The following is a 23770-nucleotide window of genomic DNA, read 5'->3' on the forward strand; positions in this document are numbered from 1 at the left end:
AAACTTGTAATCAATTTATTTCTTTATTTTGAAGTCTTAAATATTTGTACTGTAGGTACTTCCAACCATTACATCACTTAAAAGAACTTTTAAAATGTATTTCAGTAATAAATATGACAATAATATATATATTTTCTCTACAGTTTGCTTATAGTCTCTTATTATTATGTTTTTTTACAATTTGGCGCCAAAGTTATTTCACCTTTTTAAAAGCAACGGAACAAACCCAAACTGCTATAATAATGAGACAATATTAAAAGTGGGATATTTAACATTCCGCCCACCAAGGACTACATGTCCTTTATTTCAAATCCGCCCACCGTGAAGCAACTAAATCAAATATATAATAATGAAATACAAAAATCGAAGCAAACTCAAAACTGATGTACATTATTAAATCTATTTCATTCTTGAACTAAATACACTAACATAAATAAGAATTAATAAGAAGAATTGCCCAAACTCAGTCAAACAATGGACAGTATACAGAATTTCAACATGACATAAATGTTTTAAGATAGTCTATACACCAAAGTTACATGGCACAAGGATATAACTGTGCTATTCTGGCAAAAAACCCATTTTTTTAGAGTTGAATTATTTTACTAAACTAGTTGAGATACACATCTGCCTTAGGTCTGTCAATAATATGATTATTGCAATTATCACATCTAGTCTAATTGTAATTTGTAGTATATTCAATACATATTTCAATATATGTATAGTATTCTGGTTTTAGTTTTAGCTACCAATTAATAAAATGTGCGCTCAAAAAATCATAATAGACACTCAAAGTTCTATAACAACCACTGTCAAAGTGTTGAGAAATATATTACAAAATCCATACAATTCTTTACAGTTAAATCATGAATGTTCTCATGTGCAATACAAAATTCGTACAATATAACATATTATAATGAATAAATATTATTTTAGTAAGTAGATCATATATTATTTTTGTATATGTTATCTGAACCAAATATTAGAATTATATTCATTATCATTAGTTTATGCTCGAAGATAATTTCACTGAGTATTAAAATGTATTGAAACATCTACACCAAATAATACTTCCTACTTCCACTATTTTTACATTATCCATACTAATTTATATTTTCTATATTATCTCTTATTTTAATCTTTCAATTAATTTGTTCTGCTTACTTTTCGATGCTTTGATAATCTTTCATTTATTTTTATATTGTCTCTTTTATACTCATTAGTTCTATTAAACTCTGTTTTTCGTATTGTAAAATATTTTAGTATGAAACATGGACTTGACATTATGTCTACTTTTAATATATTTTTTATTGTTGGTCAACCGCATACATTTTTGTTGATCTTCTGGAGTTCTTAAATTATATATACTATTTGATTCTACTTCCCGATAACCTTGTAGTATATTATCATCTTTTTCTATATTACTACGCAAAACCACTGTATTATTTTTAGAATTTATACATTGAACAGGTCCAGACAAAACCCACCCTAAAGAGGTGCATTGTGCTACAGGAGAACCACGTGGACCTCTTATTATACCCTCTTGTAAAATCTGGCTATAGACTTCTGCTCCTAATAACATGTCAATTTTATTTGGAACATTGTATTGTGGATCAGCCAGAGTAACGTTAGCTGAATTAATCCAATCTATCTTAGGTATCTGTTTAGCTGACATGTAAGATGTAATCTGTTTTAAGATATGTGTTGTAACATTAGTGCTAAAAGTTGAATCAAACATTGACTGAATTTCCAATAATATTTTCCCTTTTGAAGCTACCGAACCATAGTAACCACCAAGCCCAGATATTATAGTCTTTGCACTTGAACTTTTTAAACCTAATCTTTGAAATGCAGTTTCTGAAATGAAAGAGGCTTGTGAACCTTGATCTATAATTGCTCGAAAAACCTGATATTGACCTGATCCCGATTTGACTCTCACTAGAGCTGTTGTTAAAAGAACTTGATTTTCTGCGCTAGTACTCAAACACGATACTACAGAATCTATTGGGGTCTCGACTTGGTTGTTAGATATTGGGACTTCACCGATATTATGTACTGAGTCATTTTGATGGCTAGTTTCAGAGGTCAAATTTGGTGGATGTAGAAGTGAGTGATGTCTTTTTTGACATACTCTACAATTAATAGGTTTTTGACAGAATCTCACAGAATGATTGCTTCCCAAGCAATTGGAACAAATACGATTATTTACAACAAACTCGTGTCTATTTTTATAACTTTCTGAAATAAAGTCCTTACAGAAACATAACTTATGGTTACTGGAACAATATTCACACGCTACTTCAAATACATTTGCATTTAGTAATCTAGGTCTAACAGGGTTTTGTACTAAATTTCCATCTCTCCGTCTGTTACTGAAGCTAGATTCTGTAAACTCGAGAGCTCTGTAGCGACAGGTAAGAAACTCTTTAAACTGTTGAAATGTGGGTAAAATGTTTAAACAAGTGTTAGTACTAATATTTAATTCCCACTGCTTTCGTGATTCAGGGTCTAATTTTAACGTGAGTATATGAATTAATATTATATCCCAGGATGAAATATTTACTCCAATATTTACCAAAGAATTCAAACATTCAGTCGAAGTATCTAATAATTCTTTAAGAAAACCTGCCGTTTCAGTAACAGCATTTGTTTGACCTAAAAGCCTTGTCAGTATACAGTGAGATAAATATTTTCTATTGTTATACCTCTCCTCAAGTTGCCTCCAACATATGTCATAATTAGTTTCAGATACAGAAATGTGTCTTACTAATTGCTCTGCCTCGCCTGTCAAATATCCCTTAAGGTAATGCAATTTCTGCACTTTATCTAAAGATGAGTTATTATGAATCATAGACAGAAATAAATCACGAAAAGTAATCCATTCGCTGTACTTTCCTGTAAAAATAGGTATATTAACCTTTGGGAGCCTGACATAGCTTGGCTTAGCACTTGTATCATCATTACTAATGAAAATAGTTTCATTACCTCTCTGGTATAAAACCTTTTAACAGTTTTGTCAACTCACATTTATGATCTATATACACTTCTTCGGCCTTATCATATATTTCATCAGTAACATAAATATGAATATTCAATTTATCTGGATCTGCTACTTTAAGAAGCTCTTTATGACCCGCTTTAAATTCAGACCATAACTCTTCTATTACTTCTAGTTTACTCTCTGTATATTCCATTGTAATACGGCTTTTAGGCGATTTTTTAAAGTTAGTCCAAGCCTTACAAATTCGTTTGTATAGATCATTTTGAACATTAATTAATGAATCCATTTTACAAACGCTAATTACATAAAAAATATTAATATATAAGAATCTATTCAATTATAATTGCTGTCTTGTCAATTTACAATTTACACTTATTAATTAAATTCAAAATCTGTAATATATATAGGTATATATATTGCTCTGTTATTTCAATGTAATAAGAACCTATTAAGTAAATTAAACTACAAACATAAACTACAGAGTAAATTTAAATTAAACGAAATTATAGTTTAAACATACAGGTCTCAGACTAATAAAATATAAAATCACTTTACAAATATAAATATAAGTGTATCTTATCCTAATATTGTACGATATTAATCATTTTTTTCTATTTATAAATTTTCCAAATCCTTGTTTCACAACTATCAAAGTCAATACTCTATTGAAAGATTGTTGCAGTTCATCATTCTTGCCACCATATAGATAATAAAGTTAGAATTTAATTGTATCTTCATTGACTATTGTTCTCTTCAATTAATAAATTTCGCCTACAGTTAATAATTTATGGAATGTACTCACAGTTTCCACTTCACTCACTTATTGATAATCAGATATCACAGCAATATTATGTCTCTGCTTCTTGATAACGACATGTATCGAAATTACTCCGAACAGCGCCTACGTCTACAACTAGCTTGACCACTGATGTCACGAAAACAACGCACTATAGGTACCATGAAGTGACGCCACTGATGCTACTCGTTGTTGTACTATGGAATTGTCCAGCAAAAACCTTCTGTTTCTTAGTTTAGTCAGGTTATATAGTAATCAATTTACACTAAACTAAACCAAACTGAATTTAAATCCGGCTCGATTTTGGACCAAATGTTTAATAGGGAATCTTCTATAGTAACAATTAAAACTTGTAATCAATTTATTTCTTTATTTTGAAGTCTTAAATATTTGTACTGTAGGTACTTCCAACCATTACATCACTTAAAAGAACTTTTAAAATGTATTTCAGTAATAAATATGACAATAATATATATATTTTCTCTACAGTTTGCTTATAGTCTCTTATTATTATGTTTTTTTTTACATTTTGGCGCCAAAGTTATTTCACCTTTTTAAAAGCAACGGAACAAACCCAAACTGCTATAATAATGAGACAATATTCAAAGTGGGATATTTAACATAAGTAGTGTATTTATTATCTGTATTTCTGCGTATTATATATACAACTTGAGTTACATTAAATAGTTTTAGATCCTAGTCATCAGGCCTGTAAGCGTTTTTTTATTTCACGGCGTGGTTTACTTCATTTATATGGCGGGAGGCTTTTTACTGCATTTTTATAGTCGTACAGAGTCCCACATCAAATGTATTACGAAAAGGTAAACAAAAATGGCCACTTTCCCATTTATATATCTCTATATAAGCTCTATATATAAAAACTCTATATGTATAGCAATAAGGTTGAAGGTTGTATAACCTTTAAAACTATTTAGTGGTCAGATAAAATAGAATGGCGGGAAATGTGAATAGTGTAATTATTGCTTGTGTTACTTTTTTATTTTTACGTTACTGGAAACCTTTACGTTTTTAATTATACGACTATGTACATTATCTCAACAATTCAAGACATTTCAAAGTAAAATTGGCACGGAACCAAAACTGTAGGACTACACTATCTCAATAATTAATAATTTAAAATAAGAAAATCAAAAACGTGCAGACATGGCTGTATGGGTGTAGTTCACTTTGCCTTTCTATTAAAGAATAACAGAACCAAAAAAAGAACTTAGATATAGTTTTGTTTCTTTTTATAATTTTATTCACTTCTCGAACATTCCACGTCGTCACCATTAAATTCAATATAAAATAAATCTATTTAGTTTTTATTTCATAAATATCATAATATAAACATAGCACTATTCCTCCGTCGACCATACAAAGGCATTCTATTAAAATCTCGGAACCGTGGCTTTAGTTCATGACAAATTCTTTCAAAACTTACGTGAAATATGGCAGCCATTTTGAATTCTTTATGAATTGGTTTTATAATCGTGTGCCATTGAAGCGATCTTGATATTTGGTTGCGGTGTTTGATATAGGCTTATAGCGTGTAGATTTTTCTAGAAGGATAAAAATTTAGGGTTGCAAGTATCTTTTAATTATAAAAAATAAAGAAAATGTTCAAATAATAAAAGCATATTTCATAAAAATCGGTCAAGCCGTTTCGGAGGAGTATGGTAACTGATATTTTGACACGAAAATTTTAAGACTAGCTACCCGACCCGGCTTAGCACGGGTGTGCGTGTATTTTAAATATATATAACTCAAAATATATATAACTAAACTGACTGACATAGTGATCTATACGCACAGCCCAAATCACTGGTCGGATCGGGCTGAAATTTGGCATGCAAGTAGATGTTATGACGTAGGCATCCGCTAAGAAAGGATTTTGATTAATTCTACCCCCAAAGGGATAAAATAGGGGTTGAAAGTTTATATGAAACTTTAACAATTTTAAACCGATCGAGCTGAGACTTTGCATGCATAAAGCTACTATGACGTAGGCATCTCCTAAGAAAGGATTTTGATAAATTCCACCCCTAAGGTAATAACCTACATATACCGAAGTGGGCGGTAGGGAAAAAATAAAATTATAATGTAAAAATTTGACGTTCATAAGCGGCTAAAATGTCCTACATGAATAAATGATTTTTTGAATTTGAATTTGAATTTTGAATTTGATGTTATGACGTAGCCATCCGCTAAGAAAGGATTTTGATTATGTCTCATGAATTTGATTATATATCATGGTCATCTCGAACATTTAGATTTTTTTTATAGCGATTTTAATTTATATGGCAAAACAACGTGTGGTATCAGCTAGTATCATATAAATCTGCGATCTCTTGTAACTTACACCACGGCGAGAACTTCAAAAATTCAGGCATAATTTACAAGCAGATAGTCATAAAAGTTTTATATGCTATTGTGCTAACACTTTCAGGAAAAGTCTCCTTCTAATTCCAGGAAGTAGGTTACAGCACTACTGCGTATGATGTTATATAATTTACTACGACCGGAATTTCTTTTTAATTCATTTTCACAATTCAATGATAAAACTCTTTTTTGTGCATAAAAAAAGAAAAAATAATTACAAAAAAGAAAGAAAGAAAATAATGCGAACAAAAGTTGGCGTTATCGCCGAAAGCAATCTTATTCTCAATTCAATATTATTGTTTATGACTTTTTTTATTTAAAACTATAGTCCTGTACTCTAGATTTAGTTTCTCTATATTTTATTCTGTAAAGTATGTACAACCTGTAATAGAATCTTTATTCAAACAAACTCATTACAAGCACTTTTGAATAGTCATATTTTGATTCTACCACTCATTCGGAATGCAGATTCATCACAAGAAGAATGAGCGAGAAACTTGTGTGTTGCTCTTTTCAATAATCCTTGTAAGTTTACATTTACAAGTCGAAACGTGTGAATACAAACTACCAACCAGCACTAATTTATTTAGGCTCAAATATAAAAACACAATAAGATTAAATCAGTCTAGTGATAAGAACAGACCAGTCTCTACAAGCAGCACTCGTTCACGAGTATGACGGAGGAGCCTGCTTGCATCATGAGCTCTGTGTGCATCATGAATTGAGTAGGTCTGGGAATCGGCTAACATCTATTTTTCATCCCCCTAAATGTTAGGGGTAGACCATCCCTATTTTTTTTTATTTTAATTCAAAACAACGTTTGCCGGGACAGCTAGTATATAGATAAATTCTGTATAACAAGTAAGAGGCATGCGATAATCAACAGAAACCGCTACGCACTCATTTTTACTGCAATCAGATAATATTGTCAACGCTATGAATTTTAAGTTTTTCTACAAAAACATTATTATCGTTAACGAATTCTTCAATTTTATAGTAAGCTTTTTTACAAAGGAAGTGCTTTATATGACTTTTAAATCTTTTTTCTGGCAGATTTATAACTCTGGTATTTTGTTGTAAAACCTTATGCAATTACCATAAAACGAATTACTAACTTTAGTTAAACGACATTTAGGTAAAATCAGTTTGTTATTGTTACGTAAGCTTACATGTATAAATAAAAGAATATATTGTTACAAGGAAAACTTACTATGGTTACAGATAACATAATATTCTACGGTTTTTTTTTATGGATGATAATGGAATGGTGCACCCGCCTGCGCTAACGGTATACGCTGGCGGGGCACCAGTGGAGGATGATAAGAACATGAGGTCAGGTCAGTTAGCACATCGTGACAAATTCACCAGGAATTGAACACGATGGTTTCCAGGGGGAACCGCGTGGAGGTCGACCTGACATGGTACATTGCTAGCAATGGGGTTATCAATCCACAGTACTAACAATCTCCTTCCCCCCAATATTCTACGGTTATGTAATACTAGCTGTACACGCGACTTCGTCCGCGTGGAATTTAACTTCATTTTTCACGTCACGTGTTCAATTCCTCGCACGGCACAAACATTTGTATTCATGAGTATGATTGTTTGTATCAGTCTGGGTGTTCTCTACGTGTATCCTGTATATGTTTAAAAAAACTACCACAATATCAGCCAGTTTGTGATTCTAGTTACGTTAAAAACACGGTTGATTTACGATTTTTTTTTATAACACAGGGGACAAACGAGCATGCGGCTCACCTGATGGTAAGTGATTACCGCCGCCCATGAGCACCCGCAACACCAGGGGAATTGCAAGTACGTTGTCGGCCTTTTAAAAAGGAATAAGCTCTTTTCTTGAAGGTTTCAATATCGTATCGGTTCGGAAATACCATTGCTGGAAGGTGATTCCACAATTTGGTTGTGCGAGGCAAAAAGTTTCTAGAAAACCGCACTGTGGAAGACCGCCATTCATCCAGATGATCAGGATGGTATTTCAGTTTCTGGCGGGTGGTACGGTGGTGAAACTCAGCAGCTGGTATTAATCCGAACATCCGAATTCCTCAGAACAATATAATAATAATAATAATAATAATCTCAGGACAATTCACACAGCGCCATCTAGACCCAAGTTAAGCTAGCTAAAGCTTGTGTTATGGGTACTAGATAACTGATACATATACATAGATATTTTCTTTTGTAAATACATACATATTATACATAGAATACACCCAGACCGATACAAACAATCATACTCATGAATACAAATGTTTGTGCCGTGCGAGGAATCGAACCCGCGACCATCGGTCGTAAAGCGGTGTGCTAGACCACTAGACCACCGAGGTCGTCATATCTCGCCGTATATCCTGTACGTATTAAAAAAATATTGTGGTAGTTTTTTTTTCAACCAGTTTGTGATTCTAGTTACATAAAAAAACATGGCGTCGCGATTATAAATGAGAAAAGAGCGTTCGGCATATCCAATACTTTTTTTTATTGTTACACTACCCCTTTGTGGATCAGTTGAAATGAAATGCTCAGTCCACCGACCCTGAAACGGGTTGGTAAAAGTAAACATGGCTTTTCCATTTGAATACCTTGATCTTAGATGTTGAATTAGGTTTTCTATATTTAGTTAGTATATATACAGGCTGTTTGGAAGATGGGTGCAAAGTTTTAACGCCTTGTTAGAAATAGAAATAGAAATAGAGATAGATATAGAGATAGAGATAGAGATAGAGATAGAGATAGAGATAGAGATAGAGATAGAGATAGAGATAGAGATAGAAATAGAAATAGAAATAGAAATAGGAATAGGAATAGAAATAGAAATAGAAATAGAAATAATCTTTATTCAAATAAACTCAGTACAAGCACTTTTGAATAGTCATATTTTGATTCTACCACTCATTCGGAATGCAGATTCATCACAAGAAGAATGAGCAAGACACTTGTGTGTTGCTCTTTTTAATAGATGTTTTTTTATATAAATAATTACAGTATAACAAGTAAGAGGCATGCGATAATCAACATAGAAATCGCTAGACCACTTAGAACCAAATTAACTTCAAATCTCTGTTACAAATTTATCTCATGATACAGATATATACATCAGATCTTATTTGGTTGTTTACAAATTACTTAATTCAAATAAAAAAAAATCACTTATCTTCCAGATTAGCCATTATTTGCAATTAATTGCGAAATTTGGGATTTTTGCAACAAAAGTTTTTGCGTTGTTTGTCCGCAATGGACTGTTAAACTAATGAACCGATTACAAATTTGATTTGCACATTGTGTGCAATTTGATACAACTTCAAAGATAGGATAGCTTACATCTCAATTTATACTCGCAATATTATTTTATTCAAGAACCTTAGACACAACAACGCGTGGCGTCTGCTAGTCTACATATACATACATACATATCTATATATCTATACATATAAATAAAATTGGACTGTCTGTTTGTAATATTGTAATAACCGTTTTTACTACATGCATATGAATATAAATACGGTACATATACCGAAATAACATTTTTTACAATCTTTGTCTGTCTGTCTGTCTGTTCTGTCAAATCTCTGAAATGGCTGGACCGATTTCGACGGAACTTTTACTGGCAGCAGGATAATAAGGATAACTTAGGCTACTTTTATTTTAGAAACATAAAGTTAATTCCACGCAAAGTCGAGGGTACAGCTAGTTATTATATATATTCTTTTTCTAACAGAATATGAGGAAATAGGGTTAGCACAAAAGTTTCTGAACAATGCCTAACGTTATATTTACTACACAATAAAAAATCACTGGACCATGACACACGGACAGATTGAATGTGTATTATCTATTGAATATACCCAGATATCATATATATATAATAATACTAGACATACGACTATTTCTTGTATAATTGTATTGTGTAGTTGTTTATTAAGGAATCTTGTATAATAACAATGAAAACTGTAATCACTGAACATACAATATCTTTATTTTGTTGTTTTATGTAATTGTACATGTATTTCGAACCATTAAGAATACATTTTACATATTATTTTATATACATATATATTTTATACTATATGTCCCTTTTTACGGGGGTAATATATTCAAACACGCGGGCCTTAGCCAAGCATGGATAAGTTATGTGATGAAGAAAGAAAAATTAAAAATATTATTTTATTATGTTTTTTAAGATTAATTTTCACGTTTTAGCGCCAAAATATTTTCACTTTTTATATGGATTTATGCACACTAAGGAACATCCTATACAGCTATGTATATTGGTATTATAAACTCTTAATACAGTATTACTGATAATAAATCAGAGATTAACCGGAACAGGAGCAATTTTATTGTATGTACCGTATTTATATTCATATGCATGTAGTAAAAGGCGGTTATTTCAATATTACAAACAGACAGTCCAATTTTATTTATATGTATATATAACGAGATGGCTGCAAACAGAGATGAATGGAAGAGAAAATATTATGCCAACCACAAATAGAATAATAGAAAATCATTTATTCAAATAAACTTAATTTGAGCACTTTTTAATAGTCATAACATTTTTTTTATCTACCGCTCATTCGGAATCTGTCTCATCACAAGAAGAACGAGCAAGAAACTTGTGTGTTGCTCTTTTAAATAATGTAACTTTACATTTTTAAGTTGAAACGTGTGAACACAAACTACCAACTAGCACTAATTCGTGACTTAAGTTAATTGCCGTAAAAAATATAATAAAGATAACAAATTGTATAAATATGTAATATTTACGTTTCATTATTATAGTCTTTTGTATAGAAATGCACAGTGAAGTGAGACATGAAGACCAGTTTTCTGATTGTGTTTATTTTTGGTACGTGTTATATTTTGTAAGGGAAGTGAATGCGTAAATAAAATATGGTCGAGCGCAGTGATGGCTGGCTCATCCGTCATACTCGTGAACGAGTGCTGCTTGTAGGGACTGGTCTGCTCATATCACTACGACTGATTTAATCTTATTCTGTTTTTATATTTGAGCCTAAATAAATTAGTGCTGGTTGGTAGTTTGTATTCACACGTTTCGACTTGTAAAATGTGAACTTACAAGGATTATTTAAAAGAGCAACACACAAGTTTCTTGCTTATTCTTCTTGTGATGAGACAGCTTTCCGAATAAGCGGTAGATTTAAAAAAATGTTGATTATTCAAAAGTGCTTAAATTAAGTTTATTTGAATAAATGATTTTCTATTCTAAATAAAATACAAGTAATATATATAAATAAAATATAATATAAATATATGTAACTCAAAGGTGACTGATTGACATTCAGTCGGTCACCTTTGAGTTACTATTATTATTTCAGTTATTATAATTATATTAAGTAAATTAAATGTAAAGAAAAAAGTTGTAGGCCTCTTTCTGGATCTAACTTCAGCCTTTGATACTGTCGATCATGATCTCCTGTTAAGAAAATTAGAATTTTATGGCATAAGAGGACATGAGTTAAAATTATTTAAGTCTTATCTGCAAAATCGACGACAATACGTAGAAATTAAGAATGTTGAAAATAATTGCGAAGTTACTTATTCATTTAAAATGACAACAGTAAAACGAGGCGTGCCACAAGGTTCAATTCTGGGACCTATTTTATTTGTTTTATTTATTAATGACTTAGCAGATTTCATCACACATTCTACTAATGATGCTAGTGTAGTTATGTTCGCAGATGACACAAATGCTATCGTTTCTGCTGAAAGTTTACATGAACTGACTGAGAAGACGAATCACTTACTTTCCATTTTCGATACTTGGTTTTCTGCGAATAATTTAATACTTAACATAGACAAAACACATGCATTGTTATTCAAAAGTACAGCGAAAGTTAAGGACACCATAGATATTGTTGTAAATGGTAGAAGAATTGATCTGGCTGAATCGGTCAGATTTTTGGGAGTTGAATTGGATGAATATTTGAACTGGAAACGTGAACTTAACTCAATGGAAAATAGTATCAGTTCTGCATGCTATGCACTTAGAAGTCTCAGAGATGACCTTACTGTTGATCAGTTGAAGACTGTTTATTATGCTCTAGTGGAATCAAAACTTAGATATAGTATAAAGTTCTGGGGCAATAGTTATAAATACAATATAAATAAGGCGTTTATATTACAAAAAAGAGCTATTAGGACTATTGTCCGTATACCACAAGTGCAATCCTGTAAGCAATATTTTAAAGAATACAGAATTTTGACTGTACCATGCTTATACATATTGGTGCTATTAACAGATTTTGTAAAAAGTATTGTTGGTAGTGAGACCAGGGAGAATCGAGACATAAGAGAAAATACTCGCAGAATGGATTACCCTAACATTATAAAACCTACCCTTAATATTGTGAAGCATGGTGAGGGTTTCCAAGCAGTAAGGCTTTACAACTCTTTGCCCAACAGTTTAAAGAAAATACATAATTGGAAGCTTTTTAGGAGGAGGTTGCGTTGTTTTCTGTTGGAGCAATCATTTTACAGTGTTGATGAATTTCTTAGCAGCAAAAATTGTATAATTTCAAACACAATATAAATTGTTACTGAATAAATAAATATCAAATATCAAATAAATATCAAATATTATATATAAAAAAATATATAACTCAAAGGTGACTGACATAGTGATCTATCAACGCACAGCCCAAACCACTGGACGGATCGGGCTGAAATTTGGCATGCAGGTAGATGTTATGACGTAGGCATCCGCTGAGAAAGGAGTTTGATTAATTCTACCCCCGAGGGGATAAAATAGGGGATGAAAGTTTGTATGAAACTTTGTCAATTTTAAACCGATCGGGCTGAGATTTTGCATGCATAAAGCTACTATGACGTAGGCATCCCCTAAGAAAGGATTTTGATGAATTCCACCCCTAAGGGGATAAATTAACGCGAGCGAAGGCGCGGGCAAATTTAAATATTCTCACCGTTGCTTCTCAATTTATATATTAAAATATCCTATATGTTCATAAAAATCTTGACTTATTTCCAAAAAACAGCAATATTCATAATATTAATACTAGATTTAAAGACGAACTTGCAGTCCCCAAGTATCGTTTAGAAAAAGTCAATAGGTCTTTTATGGGAATAGGTATAAAAATTTACAATAAGATACCAAAGGATATATTGGAATTACCCTTAAATAAATTCAAAACATCTGTTAAATCATATTTACTGAGCAAAGCCTATTACTCACTAAACGATTACTTGAATGACGAGCGTGCACGGCAATAGTTGTTCATGCACGGGATTTTCATTTAATGTTAGACATAGACACCTATATAAAATATACATTGTAAATAAACTGGCTTTTAAAAAAATAAAATAAAATATTCAATTGAGTTTCTTGCCAGTTCTTTTCAATTGGATCTATATACCGAACTGAACGGTAGGGAAAAAATTAAAATTATAATGTAAAAAATTTGATGTTCATGATGATGTTGAATGAATGTTGAATTTTGAATTTTGAATGTTGAATGTTGAATGTTGAATGTTGAATGTTGAATGTTGAATTTTGAATGTTGAATGTTGAATGTTGTATTTTGAATTTTGAATGTTGAATTTTGAATGTTGAATGTTGAATTTTGAATGCTGAATGCTGAATGTTGAATTTTGAATGTTGAATGTTGAATGTTGAATTTTGAATGTTGAATGTTGAATGTTGAATTTCGAATTTTGAATTAAAAATTTTGAATTTTGAATGTTTCAGTAATAGCTGCAGGGTGCTTGGCGATGCCGCAGTTCGGCATGGTGCAGACCACCATGCACCACACCCAAGCTGGAGGATCACTGGCATCCCTGGCCAGTCTACCAATCCAGTGGCCAATGAATTTCCTAAATAAAATGATGTACAATTTACTTGACTTTTATTTGACGCGGGTTCGATTCCTCGCATGGCACAAATATTTGTATTCTGGTCGCGGGTTCGATTCCTCGCATGGCAAAAACTTTTGTATTCTGGTCGCGGGTTCGATTTCTCGCACGGCACAAACATTTGTATTCACGAGTATGATTGTTTGTATCGGTCTGGGTATAATATGTATGTATTTACGGAAAAACAATATATATCTATAGTTGTCTAGTTAGTTACAGTTGTCTAGTACCCATAATACAAGCTTTAGCTAGCTTAACTTGGGTCTAGATGGCGCTGTGTGAATTGAAAGGGGATCGTTAGTAATGTGGATTGATAATCTTATTGCTAGCAATGTACCATGTGTTAGGCTGACCTCCACGCGGTTCCTCTTGGAAACCATCGTTATAAATTCCTAGTGAATTTGACACGACGGGCCAACTGACCTGGTTTCATGTTCATCTTATCATCCTCCACTGGTGCCCCGCCAGCGTATACCGTTAGCGCAGGCAGGTGCACCATTCCAATATCACCCAAAAAAAACCCTTCCTTTGGCTAGCAATGTACCATGTCAGGTTGACCTGCACGCGGTTCCCTCTGGAAACCATCGTGATAAATTCCTGGTGAATTTGACCTGACCTCATGTTCATCTTATCATCCTCCACTGGTGCCCCGCCAGCGTATACTGTTAGCGCAGGCGGATTGCACCGTTACATTATCATCCATAAAAAAACCGTCGCCTATATACATGAACAGCACTACGGACATCACGTTATCATGTGATCTTAATACGGTAGAGATCTGAAGGACTACGAGGTCCGGTCTCCATACACTGTAATTTCACAGGTCATATTTCTCAACAAACTGCCTATAAACTCGTGTTCTCCTGGTACTTTTAATGTAGTTTTGCTACATTTTTTGTTACAAGCTGACGTGCCACCTGATGGTAAGTGGTAACCGTCACCTATATACATGAACAGCACTACAGACATCACGTTATCATGTGATCTTAATACGGTAGAGATCTGAAGGACTACGAGGTCCGGTCTCCATACACTTTAATTTCACAGGTCATATCTCTCAACAAACTGCCTATAAACTCATGTTCTCCTGGTACTTTTAATGTAGTTTTGCTACATTTTTTGTTACAAGCTGACGTGCCACCTGATGGTAAGTGGTGACCGTCGCCATACATGAACAGTACTACGGACATCACGTTATCATGTGACCTTAATACGGTGGAGATCTGAAGGACTATGAGGTCCGGTCTCCATACACTGTAATTTCACAGGTCATCTCTCAACAAACTGCCTATAAACTCATGTTGTCCTGGTACTTTTAATGTAGTTTCGTTACATTTTTTGTTATTGTAATGCAAACAAGCTGACGTGGCACCCGATGGTAAGTGGTAACAGTCACCTATATACATGAACAGCACTACAGACATCACGTTATCATGTGACCTTAATACGGTGGAGATCTGAAGGACTACGAGGTCCGGTCTTCATACACTTTAATTTCACAGGATATCTCTCAACAAACTGCCTATAAACTCATGTTCTCCTAGTACTTTTAATGTAGTTTCGTTACATTTTTTTGTCATTATAATGCCAAACAAGCTGAATTTCCTTCCTCTTGAATCAGTCTATTTGTTAAAAAAAACCACTTCAAAATATGTTGCGTAGTTTTAAAGATTTAAGCATACATAGGGACGGACAGCGACAGCGACTTTGTTTTATACTATGTAATGACTAGTATATAATGTGTACTTATAAAAAACATTCCCTCTTATGGACGTACCACCCGATGGTAAGTGGCAACCGTCGCCTATATACATGAACAGCACGTTATCATGTGACACTCGTGATACCACTCACGCGTCGTCATTCCAGAGTACTAACATGTCACGCCTCTTATCCTGTAATTGCACTGCCTAATCTGCACCCTATAACCGAAATTCAATTTCCAATTCAAAATATCTTTATTCATGTAGGTCTATTACAGACTCTTATGATATGTCAAGTCTACCGTCAGTTCGGAATGATTTCGAACTGACAAGAAACTCAGCTCGTATGCTTTTCAAATAAATGTTGTACCTACATGTTTACAATAATACTCAGTCATTAAAACTAAAATTCAAATTCAAATCACCAGAAACATCTTACAAAGCAAACTGCTTGGCTGAAATAGGTGAGACTGAGGTACACACGCAGACGAGTTGTTACAAAGTTTGAATAATAAAAATTAAACAATTATGTAATTACTTCCAAATATAATTTAATTAAATGCCCTCTTTTTATTTTCCAATATTTTATCATTTTTCCATTTAATTTAATACCAAATTACGTCACATTTATTTAAAAAAAAAACAGTATGGTTATAATTTAATTATCGAATAATGTTTGTGATATTTATACAAAAGGCAAAGGAAATAATTTATACGAATTAAAAATCACAGAATAAAAAAGCGAATCGGATTTGGCGGGAATGAATTTTGAATATCGAATTTCTTTAAGCCTAAATTACATTGCGCAATAATTACTTTAAAAAGCTAATTTGAATTTAATTTGTTATTAATTTCAACAACACTTATATGAAAATTTGGTCTTCAGTATGTAAATTAATCTTTATTTCGTGATCAGTCAGAGCTAGACTCAAATGTGAGAAAGTTCGTCTTCCATATTCAACCGACCGAGAATTGAACCCGGAAGTGAGAGAAACCAGCGAAATCTCTCTTACGATCTTAGTCTGTTTAGAACTGCAGTAAGTTGTATACTAAAACATGTATCTGAAGCTACACTAGCAGGTTTCTACCAGATTTGTGTGGTCAGGGAGAGAAACACGAGCTGTGAAGGTGAGTGTTGATGTACCTCGGCAAGATCTTAAACCTACACCCGGGAACTGGGAGAAGTTTCTCTCTGCCACACGATGGACCCAGCACCTGCACCATGAATTCATGCAATGCTAAAAAATTCGTCCCTATAACCAAATAGGTAATAATAGAAATACTGTCAAATTATTAAATTTTAATAGCCAATGTCGTTCTAATAGTGTATAAGTTTTGTTGGTTATCATTCGTTGAAAAAATATGGCGCGCTTCCTTCCAGCCAATCAGAAACGAGCTGTCAAAGAATTTACATTTATTCAAATAAAATCAACTGCAATAATCTTTAATTTAGACATCTTTCTCGTTTTTTACACTAAACTTGATGTAACACAATTAGAGATTATCTGACGAATTAAAAAATTAACTGAATTTCAAAATTGACTTGACGTTTCGCAATGTAAATTAGGCTTCAAACATTTAAAACATACAGGGATCGCATGTTTGCTGACATGGACTTGGACAGGGGGGCGGACACGGCTGCGGGCAGGGGGGCGGGCAGGGGGATGGACAGGGGGTCTCGCAGGGAGGGGGACACGGCTGCGGGCTTGGACACGGGCAGACTTGTGGGGTGTAGACCGTCGCTGGTCCCGAGCAGGGGGGGCAGGGCCTGTTGATGCTGATGGAAGGTGATCTGATGGTCGGTTCGCTTGGATCGCTGAAGCAGATAGTAGACCCGTCGCAGGTTTTTATGCAGCGCCACGGTGCTGCCGCTGCGTAGCTGATTAGCGCTGTAATACATTCTATATTACTGCTTCTTCCTTCTTCCTTATACCATTTTTTTTATAACATAGGGAACAAACAAGCGGCTCACCTGATGCTTACCATGAGCACCCGCAAAACCACGGAAATTGCCAGTAAGTTGTCAGCCATTAAAAAGGAATAAGTTCTTTTCTTGAAGTTTTCAATATCGTATCGGTCCATTTATTTGTGGTCGGCGTAATATTTTTTCTTACATTCATCTCTGATTGTAGCCATCTTGTTATTTACTAATAGATACTAAATTACCTCTGGAACTCTCCATTCGATCAGCTCCAACACAATCATGATTTGAATTTATCATGTGTATGATTATTTGTATCATTGGTTCCTATATAATATGTATATATTTACGAAAAAAATATATTTACGTATATGTATCAGTTGTCTAGTACCCATAACACAAGCTTTAGCTATCTTAACTTGGGTCTAGATGGCGCTGTGTGAATTGTCCTGAGATTATTATTATTATTCTACTCGAATAAACTTCTTAATTTGAACTGATTAATTTTTAAAATCAATTTTTTATTAACGAATTTTTTTATTAACATTTTGATGTTAAAAATCAAAGCAAGAAACTGCTAGTAAAAAAAAACCTTACCAAAAACCAACAGTAGTGTCTTGCCCATGTCGCCGCTTCTCAAGTACCTACTTTTTATGAATTATAACCGTTATATATATACAATTAATTAATTATATATATGCTTAATCAACTGACATACAACTAAGTTTCACGGTTAATCATACAAGGTTATAGAAACATATGATTCATTCTATATTCATAGACAAAATCAATTTCTTTTTCAAAATTCAAATTCAGAATATCTTTATTCATGTAGGTCTATTACAGACTCTTATGATATGTCAAATCTACCGTCAGGTCGGAATGATTTCGTAATGAGAAGAACTGACAAAAAACTCAGCTCGTATTCTTTTCAAATAAATGTTGTACATGTTTACAATAATACAGATTCATTTTTAAATGAAATTTTATGTTTTATTTTATTTTAAAAACCAAGTTAGGATAGTTAACATATGCATCCCAAAGGATGACTCCTAGAGAATTCTATAGCATAAAGTCCATCTTTTGTACCAATTTTAGAAATTAATAAAGCAGTACCAATAACGAAATATAACGTTTATAAAAGGCCGGAGACCTTTTTCAATCTATACATATAAATAAAATTGGAGTGTCTGTTTGTAATACTGAAATAATATTTTTTACTACATACATATGTATCTAAATACGGTACATTGTCGTACACCAAAATGAGATTTTTTACAATTTTTCTCCATCTGTCTATTTGTTTGTTCCGGCTAATCTCTAAAATGGCTGGATCGATTTTGATTGGACTTTTTTAGGCAGGTAGCTGATGTAATAAGGAGTAACTTGGCTACTTTTATTTTAGAAAAATAAAGTTAAATTCCACGCGGACGAAATCGCGAATACAGCTAGTATTATATAGAAATTTAAGAAGAAATGCATGTAAATTTCATTGTTAAGTGAATCTAATTTTTTTTAAATACATTCTTATTAAACTATGGTCAAATGGTTGCAAATCAAACAAATTATGATATTATAAACATTTCTAGTTAAAGTGACTGAAGTTAGTTGTAATATTTCGGGTATATATACTGTACACATACATACTAATTCACAATTGGCCGTCGATATGGGGCGATTAACGGCGTTGGGTATTATTGGTAATATTTATATTTTATCGTAATTATCTTTCACACAATCCATCTATCTTTTTATATGGATTTCTCTTCTTATGTTTTCTGTACATTATCTTTCACACAGTCCATCCATCTTTTTTCGGTCCTCTCTTTTGATTGATGGAAATCAATCCAATATTCGTTATTGCGGCTTTGATAATATTTTGTTTCCTATGAACTTCCTATTTTTTATCCAAATTATCTTTCACACAGTCCATCTATCTTTTTTCCGTCATCCACTCTCTTTCCATCAATCTATTCTAATATTATAAAGCTGAAGAGTTAGTTTGTTTGTTTGTTTGAACGCACTCATCTCAGGAATTACTGGGTCGAATTTAAAAATTCTTTTTGTGTTGGATAGTCAATTTGTCGAGGAAGGTTCTAAGCTAAGCTGCAATGAAAAATATTGCTAAAGGTGGGGAAATGAAACGCAGACGAAGCTGTGCGGGTCAGCTAGTCCAATATAATTATCATTTTCGATATTTCGGCGTTGGGTATAATAGGTAATGTTTTGTTTTCTATGTACTTCTCATTTTCTATCCAACTTATTATGCCATCATCGTCGTCGATCTCACATTGTATTTTACTGATAAAGGCTATAACAGAATAGCAGAGAGGGTGGACTCACCGCCCTCACTGAGTTATAGACCGTTTTGTCTCATTCATTAGTTTTAAATTATATTATTCTATGGGCAACAGTTGTATTGTGTGAAAAGTTTTTGTTTGAGACAAATAAAGATTATTATTATTGTTATCTTTCACACAGTCCATCCATCTTTTTTCGGTCATTCTTTCTCTTTCCATCAAACCAATATAATAATATTATTATTTCCGGTTTTTCGGTATTAGGTATTGTTGTAATATTTATGAGGGTAAATGATTTATCATGTATATGTGTGTGCATTGATAATAAATTCAGTCTTGGTCGAACTTGCATTTGCATTAATTAAATAATAATAATAATACAATTATTGTGCATAAAAAATGTATTAAACGAATTTAATACAGAAATATTCGACTAAGTGGCGCTGTGTGGATTGTCTTCTTCTTTAAAAAGAAAAGGTGAAGAGGAAGACCTTACAGAAGATAGATGATTTCAAAGTGGTGGTAGGTGGTACTTGGGTAGGAACTGCTAACAATAGAGACCACTAGAGAAAGAGGAGGACTATGCTTGTTAGCAAATATATATAGATATACATATTCAAATTCTAAATATCTTTATTCATGTAGGTCTATTACAGTCTCTTATGATATGTCAAATCTACCGTCAGTTCGGAATGACTTCGAGATGAGAAGAACTGACCAGAAACTCAGCTTGTATTAATACAGATTTGGGAAAATAGAGTGACCACCAGCATATGCTATTGCAAAAGCAAAATGTCTAATCAGTGTTCGTAACCTGAACAGACCGGTTCCCACAGCACCCGTTCACGAGTAAGACGGATGACCCAGCCATTATCACTCAACCATATTACAGCAAGCACTATGACCTGGCCCGTATAGCTGAAAATGTAAAATTTGAATAAAGGCTTTATTATTAATATTGTTTACAGCGTTACTATCATCAGCATTAGCAGCACCGGCGCCGCAGTTCTGTCAGCCTCCATGTCCCAGCCTGTGTCCCTGTCCGCCCCCGCCGTGCCCCTGTCCCTGCCCGCCGCCGTGCGACGGTCCTAGTAAGTATAACAATCCTTACTAATATTATAAATGCAAAAGTAACTCTGTCTGTCTATCTGTATGCATGTCGCGCCTTCATTACTGTATTTCCGAATACGATACTGAAGCCTTCAAGAAAAGCGTTCATTCCTTCTTAAAAGGCCGGGGGCGCACTTACAATTCCTCTGGTGTTTTTCACAATTCCACGAGAAACCTCCTCTTACAATAAGAAAAATAATCAATATAGGTTCAAGTAGAGAAAATTATATTACCTCAGACTTTTTTCTACTTGAATATATACGAAAATACGTGTCGAATGGAGAACCATTTTTTTAGAGTAGGTTCAAAACTATTGGCTACTAGGCATGACATCTTAGTCACCTGGCAGCATATGAGTCGTCACGGACGCTGTATGGACCGTAGTGCTGTTCATGTAAATAGGCGACGGTTACCTCTTCAGGTGGGTAGTAAGTTTGTTTACAATTTAATACCAAATTCCATTAAAAATGCATCATTATTTACAGCGACCTGTGGTGATGGACCAGTCCGCACGCTACTCCAAAAGAATTGCATTCCGGAGCGTCTAAAATCCATTGGCTTCCAAGAAATACCGGTACCAGGCGGCACCTTCTACATCCAATCCTCTCCTGACGTGATAATCCAGCCGCCCTCCATTCTGGTGCGACCGAAGCGGCCCCAACCCATCACACCACCGTCCATCATCGTCAGACCACCACCTCTCTCACCTATAACACCAAGACCTATTGTGGTCCGCCCCGCACCGTTGCCTCCAATAAATCCGCCTCCAATGATGGTGAGACCACCACCGTTAGCGCCAATTAGGCCTCCGCCAGTGGTAGTTCGACCACCGCGACCATGTCCAATCCAGCCACCGCCAATATACATCAACCCACCTGCATTACCGGAGATCAATCCTCCCCCAATTTACGTCCGACCACCAGCGCCAGCTTGCATCCAACCGCCGACAATCTGCTTCCCCATGAGTGCTTTACAACAATCCTCTCCCTGCCCACCACCCTGCCCACAACCGTCGCCGTGTCCATGTGAAGATCCTTGCCAATCATGTTACTAAAGCCTCAATCCATCAGTATTACTGAAATAATAAGTTATGATATCTGAACGACGTTCCACAAAGACCGACTTATGGAAGTCAAACCATCCCGCTTCTTCGGACTTTCTTCAAGCAACCGAACATCTACCCCAGGCAACGGCCTGCAATGATCCACTTGGAAATCCTTGGATTTAATAGACTACGAACCTAGGTAGGCTGGTGCAGGTACAACTTGGTAAAATAGGGAGTCTTGAGACTGCGGGGCACCAAACTATGACCCACCTACTTATCTTATCCTTTACGCGCATCAGCGACCGAATGCGCTAAAGTTGTCGCAATCTTCTGGGGTTGCAATTCAACCAAAATAAGAAGACGAAGATATCAGAAGACCATCAATAACTAAGCAGTTAACTAGGTTACAAATAACACGATAATTTTAACTGAATAATCAAGAATATGCCTCAAGATTATAAGTTAACTGGATTTAAAGACTTTGCGAGTTTGTCAACTTACAATTTATAATATTTAAGTTAATTTAAATGTTATTTATAGACATTCCAACTTGGTCATTGAAAGTGAATGTTTAACAAACATCACTGATCGTGAAGTTTCAGATTAAAAGGCCCAAAAGTTGAGCACATCTTCAGAGGCCAGCATTTACAGCATATATTTACTCCAATTCTATTTGCACACTCTTAGAAAATGTTTATCAATAACAATCTGATGAACACCCAAAAGGACTGTTCCCTTCCAATTTGCATCGTCAAATAAACTATGCATTCTGTGACAGATATCAGAACTATCAGATTTCCTGGCTGGAAATATCTGTTAGTGTCCAGATTTAACAGTTTTATGTATATATGCAAGCATAACATCAAATGCTAATACAATTAATGGATTTATAAGAAGCATTAGACCCAGTTGCAATTGCTCTGATTTTGCGATGATGAACTGAATTTTCGGTGATGAATGTTATGAATGATTTGGATATCAAATAATTATTGTTTCATAATACTGTAATATAATTAAATTAATAAGATCTCTGTTAAACGATATAACTATTGACTTATGGCTTAATTTGAAAGGACGTTGAATATTTTAGTTTAAACAGTACCCGTGTATATTCTATGTTGATTTTAAGTTTTACAAATGTAACTTAAGTTTTGTATATCTATATATTGGGTAATATATTATTAATAGTATTTATTATGTGATAAATATATATGTAAATATTAAGAAAGTGTTTCTTTATCAACTTTTAAGATAAGTAGAGCACACTCGGATGCGTTTGTCAGTTTTATAGTAGTTTTATGTACTAGCTACTCGCCCCGGTTTTGCATGGGTGTACATGTATAATATATAGTTATTAGAGATGCGTTTGGGACTAGATGGCACTAGATATTTACCATTTAACAGGAGAAAGGTCAGGTTACTTGCCATTTCAGTTATAAAAAAATATGTATTTTAACTGTGCCTAGTCTGTATTTATTAGTACTATTACTAGACTTTAAAAAAGATTTGATTAGAAATGAAACTGAGGAAGAGAGATTGATGCGGGAGAATACAAGGAGAGATGTTAGGGGTAACTTGTTTTCTAGTTTGTTCTCGCGCTGCTCACTTCC

The 23770-nt window shown here is 33.8% G+C and overlaps 2 protein-coding genes across 2 annotated transcripts in view; one reads left to right on the forward strand and one right to left on the reverse strand.

Annotated features, from left to right (window-relative positions):
• The window catches only part of LOC131842748 (lachesin-like), a 187839-nt gene that overhangs the window by 72228 nt on the left and 91841 nt on the right, over positions 1-23770 (reverse strand). The gene's annotated exons all lie outside the window — the stretch shown is intronic.
• On the forward strand, positions 19375-22169 carry LOC131842780 (uncharacterized). The gene is made up of 3 exons (XM_059191348.1): positions 19375-19405; positions 20974-21096; positions 21601-22169. The coding sequence occupies exons 1-3, from the start codon at positions 19375-19377 to the stop codon at positions 22167-22169; spliced, it is 723 nt and encodes a 240-aa protein (XP_059047331.1).

This window comes from Achroia grisella, unplaced genomic scaffold (assembly GCF_030625045.1).
Source record: "Achroia grisella isolate CSIRO2021 unplaced genomic scaffold, CSIRO_AGI_Agris_v1 utg2471, whole genome shotgun sequence".
Taxonomy (NCBI): domain Eukaryota; kingdom Metazoa; phylum Arthropoda; class Insecta; order Lepidoptera; family Pyralidae; genus Achroia; species Achroia grisella.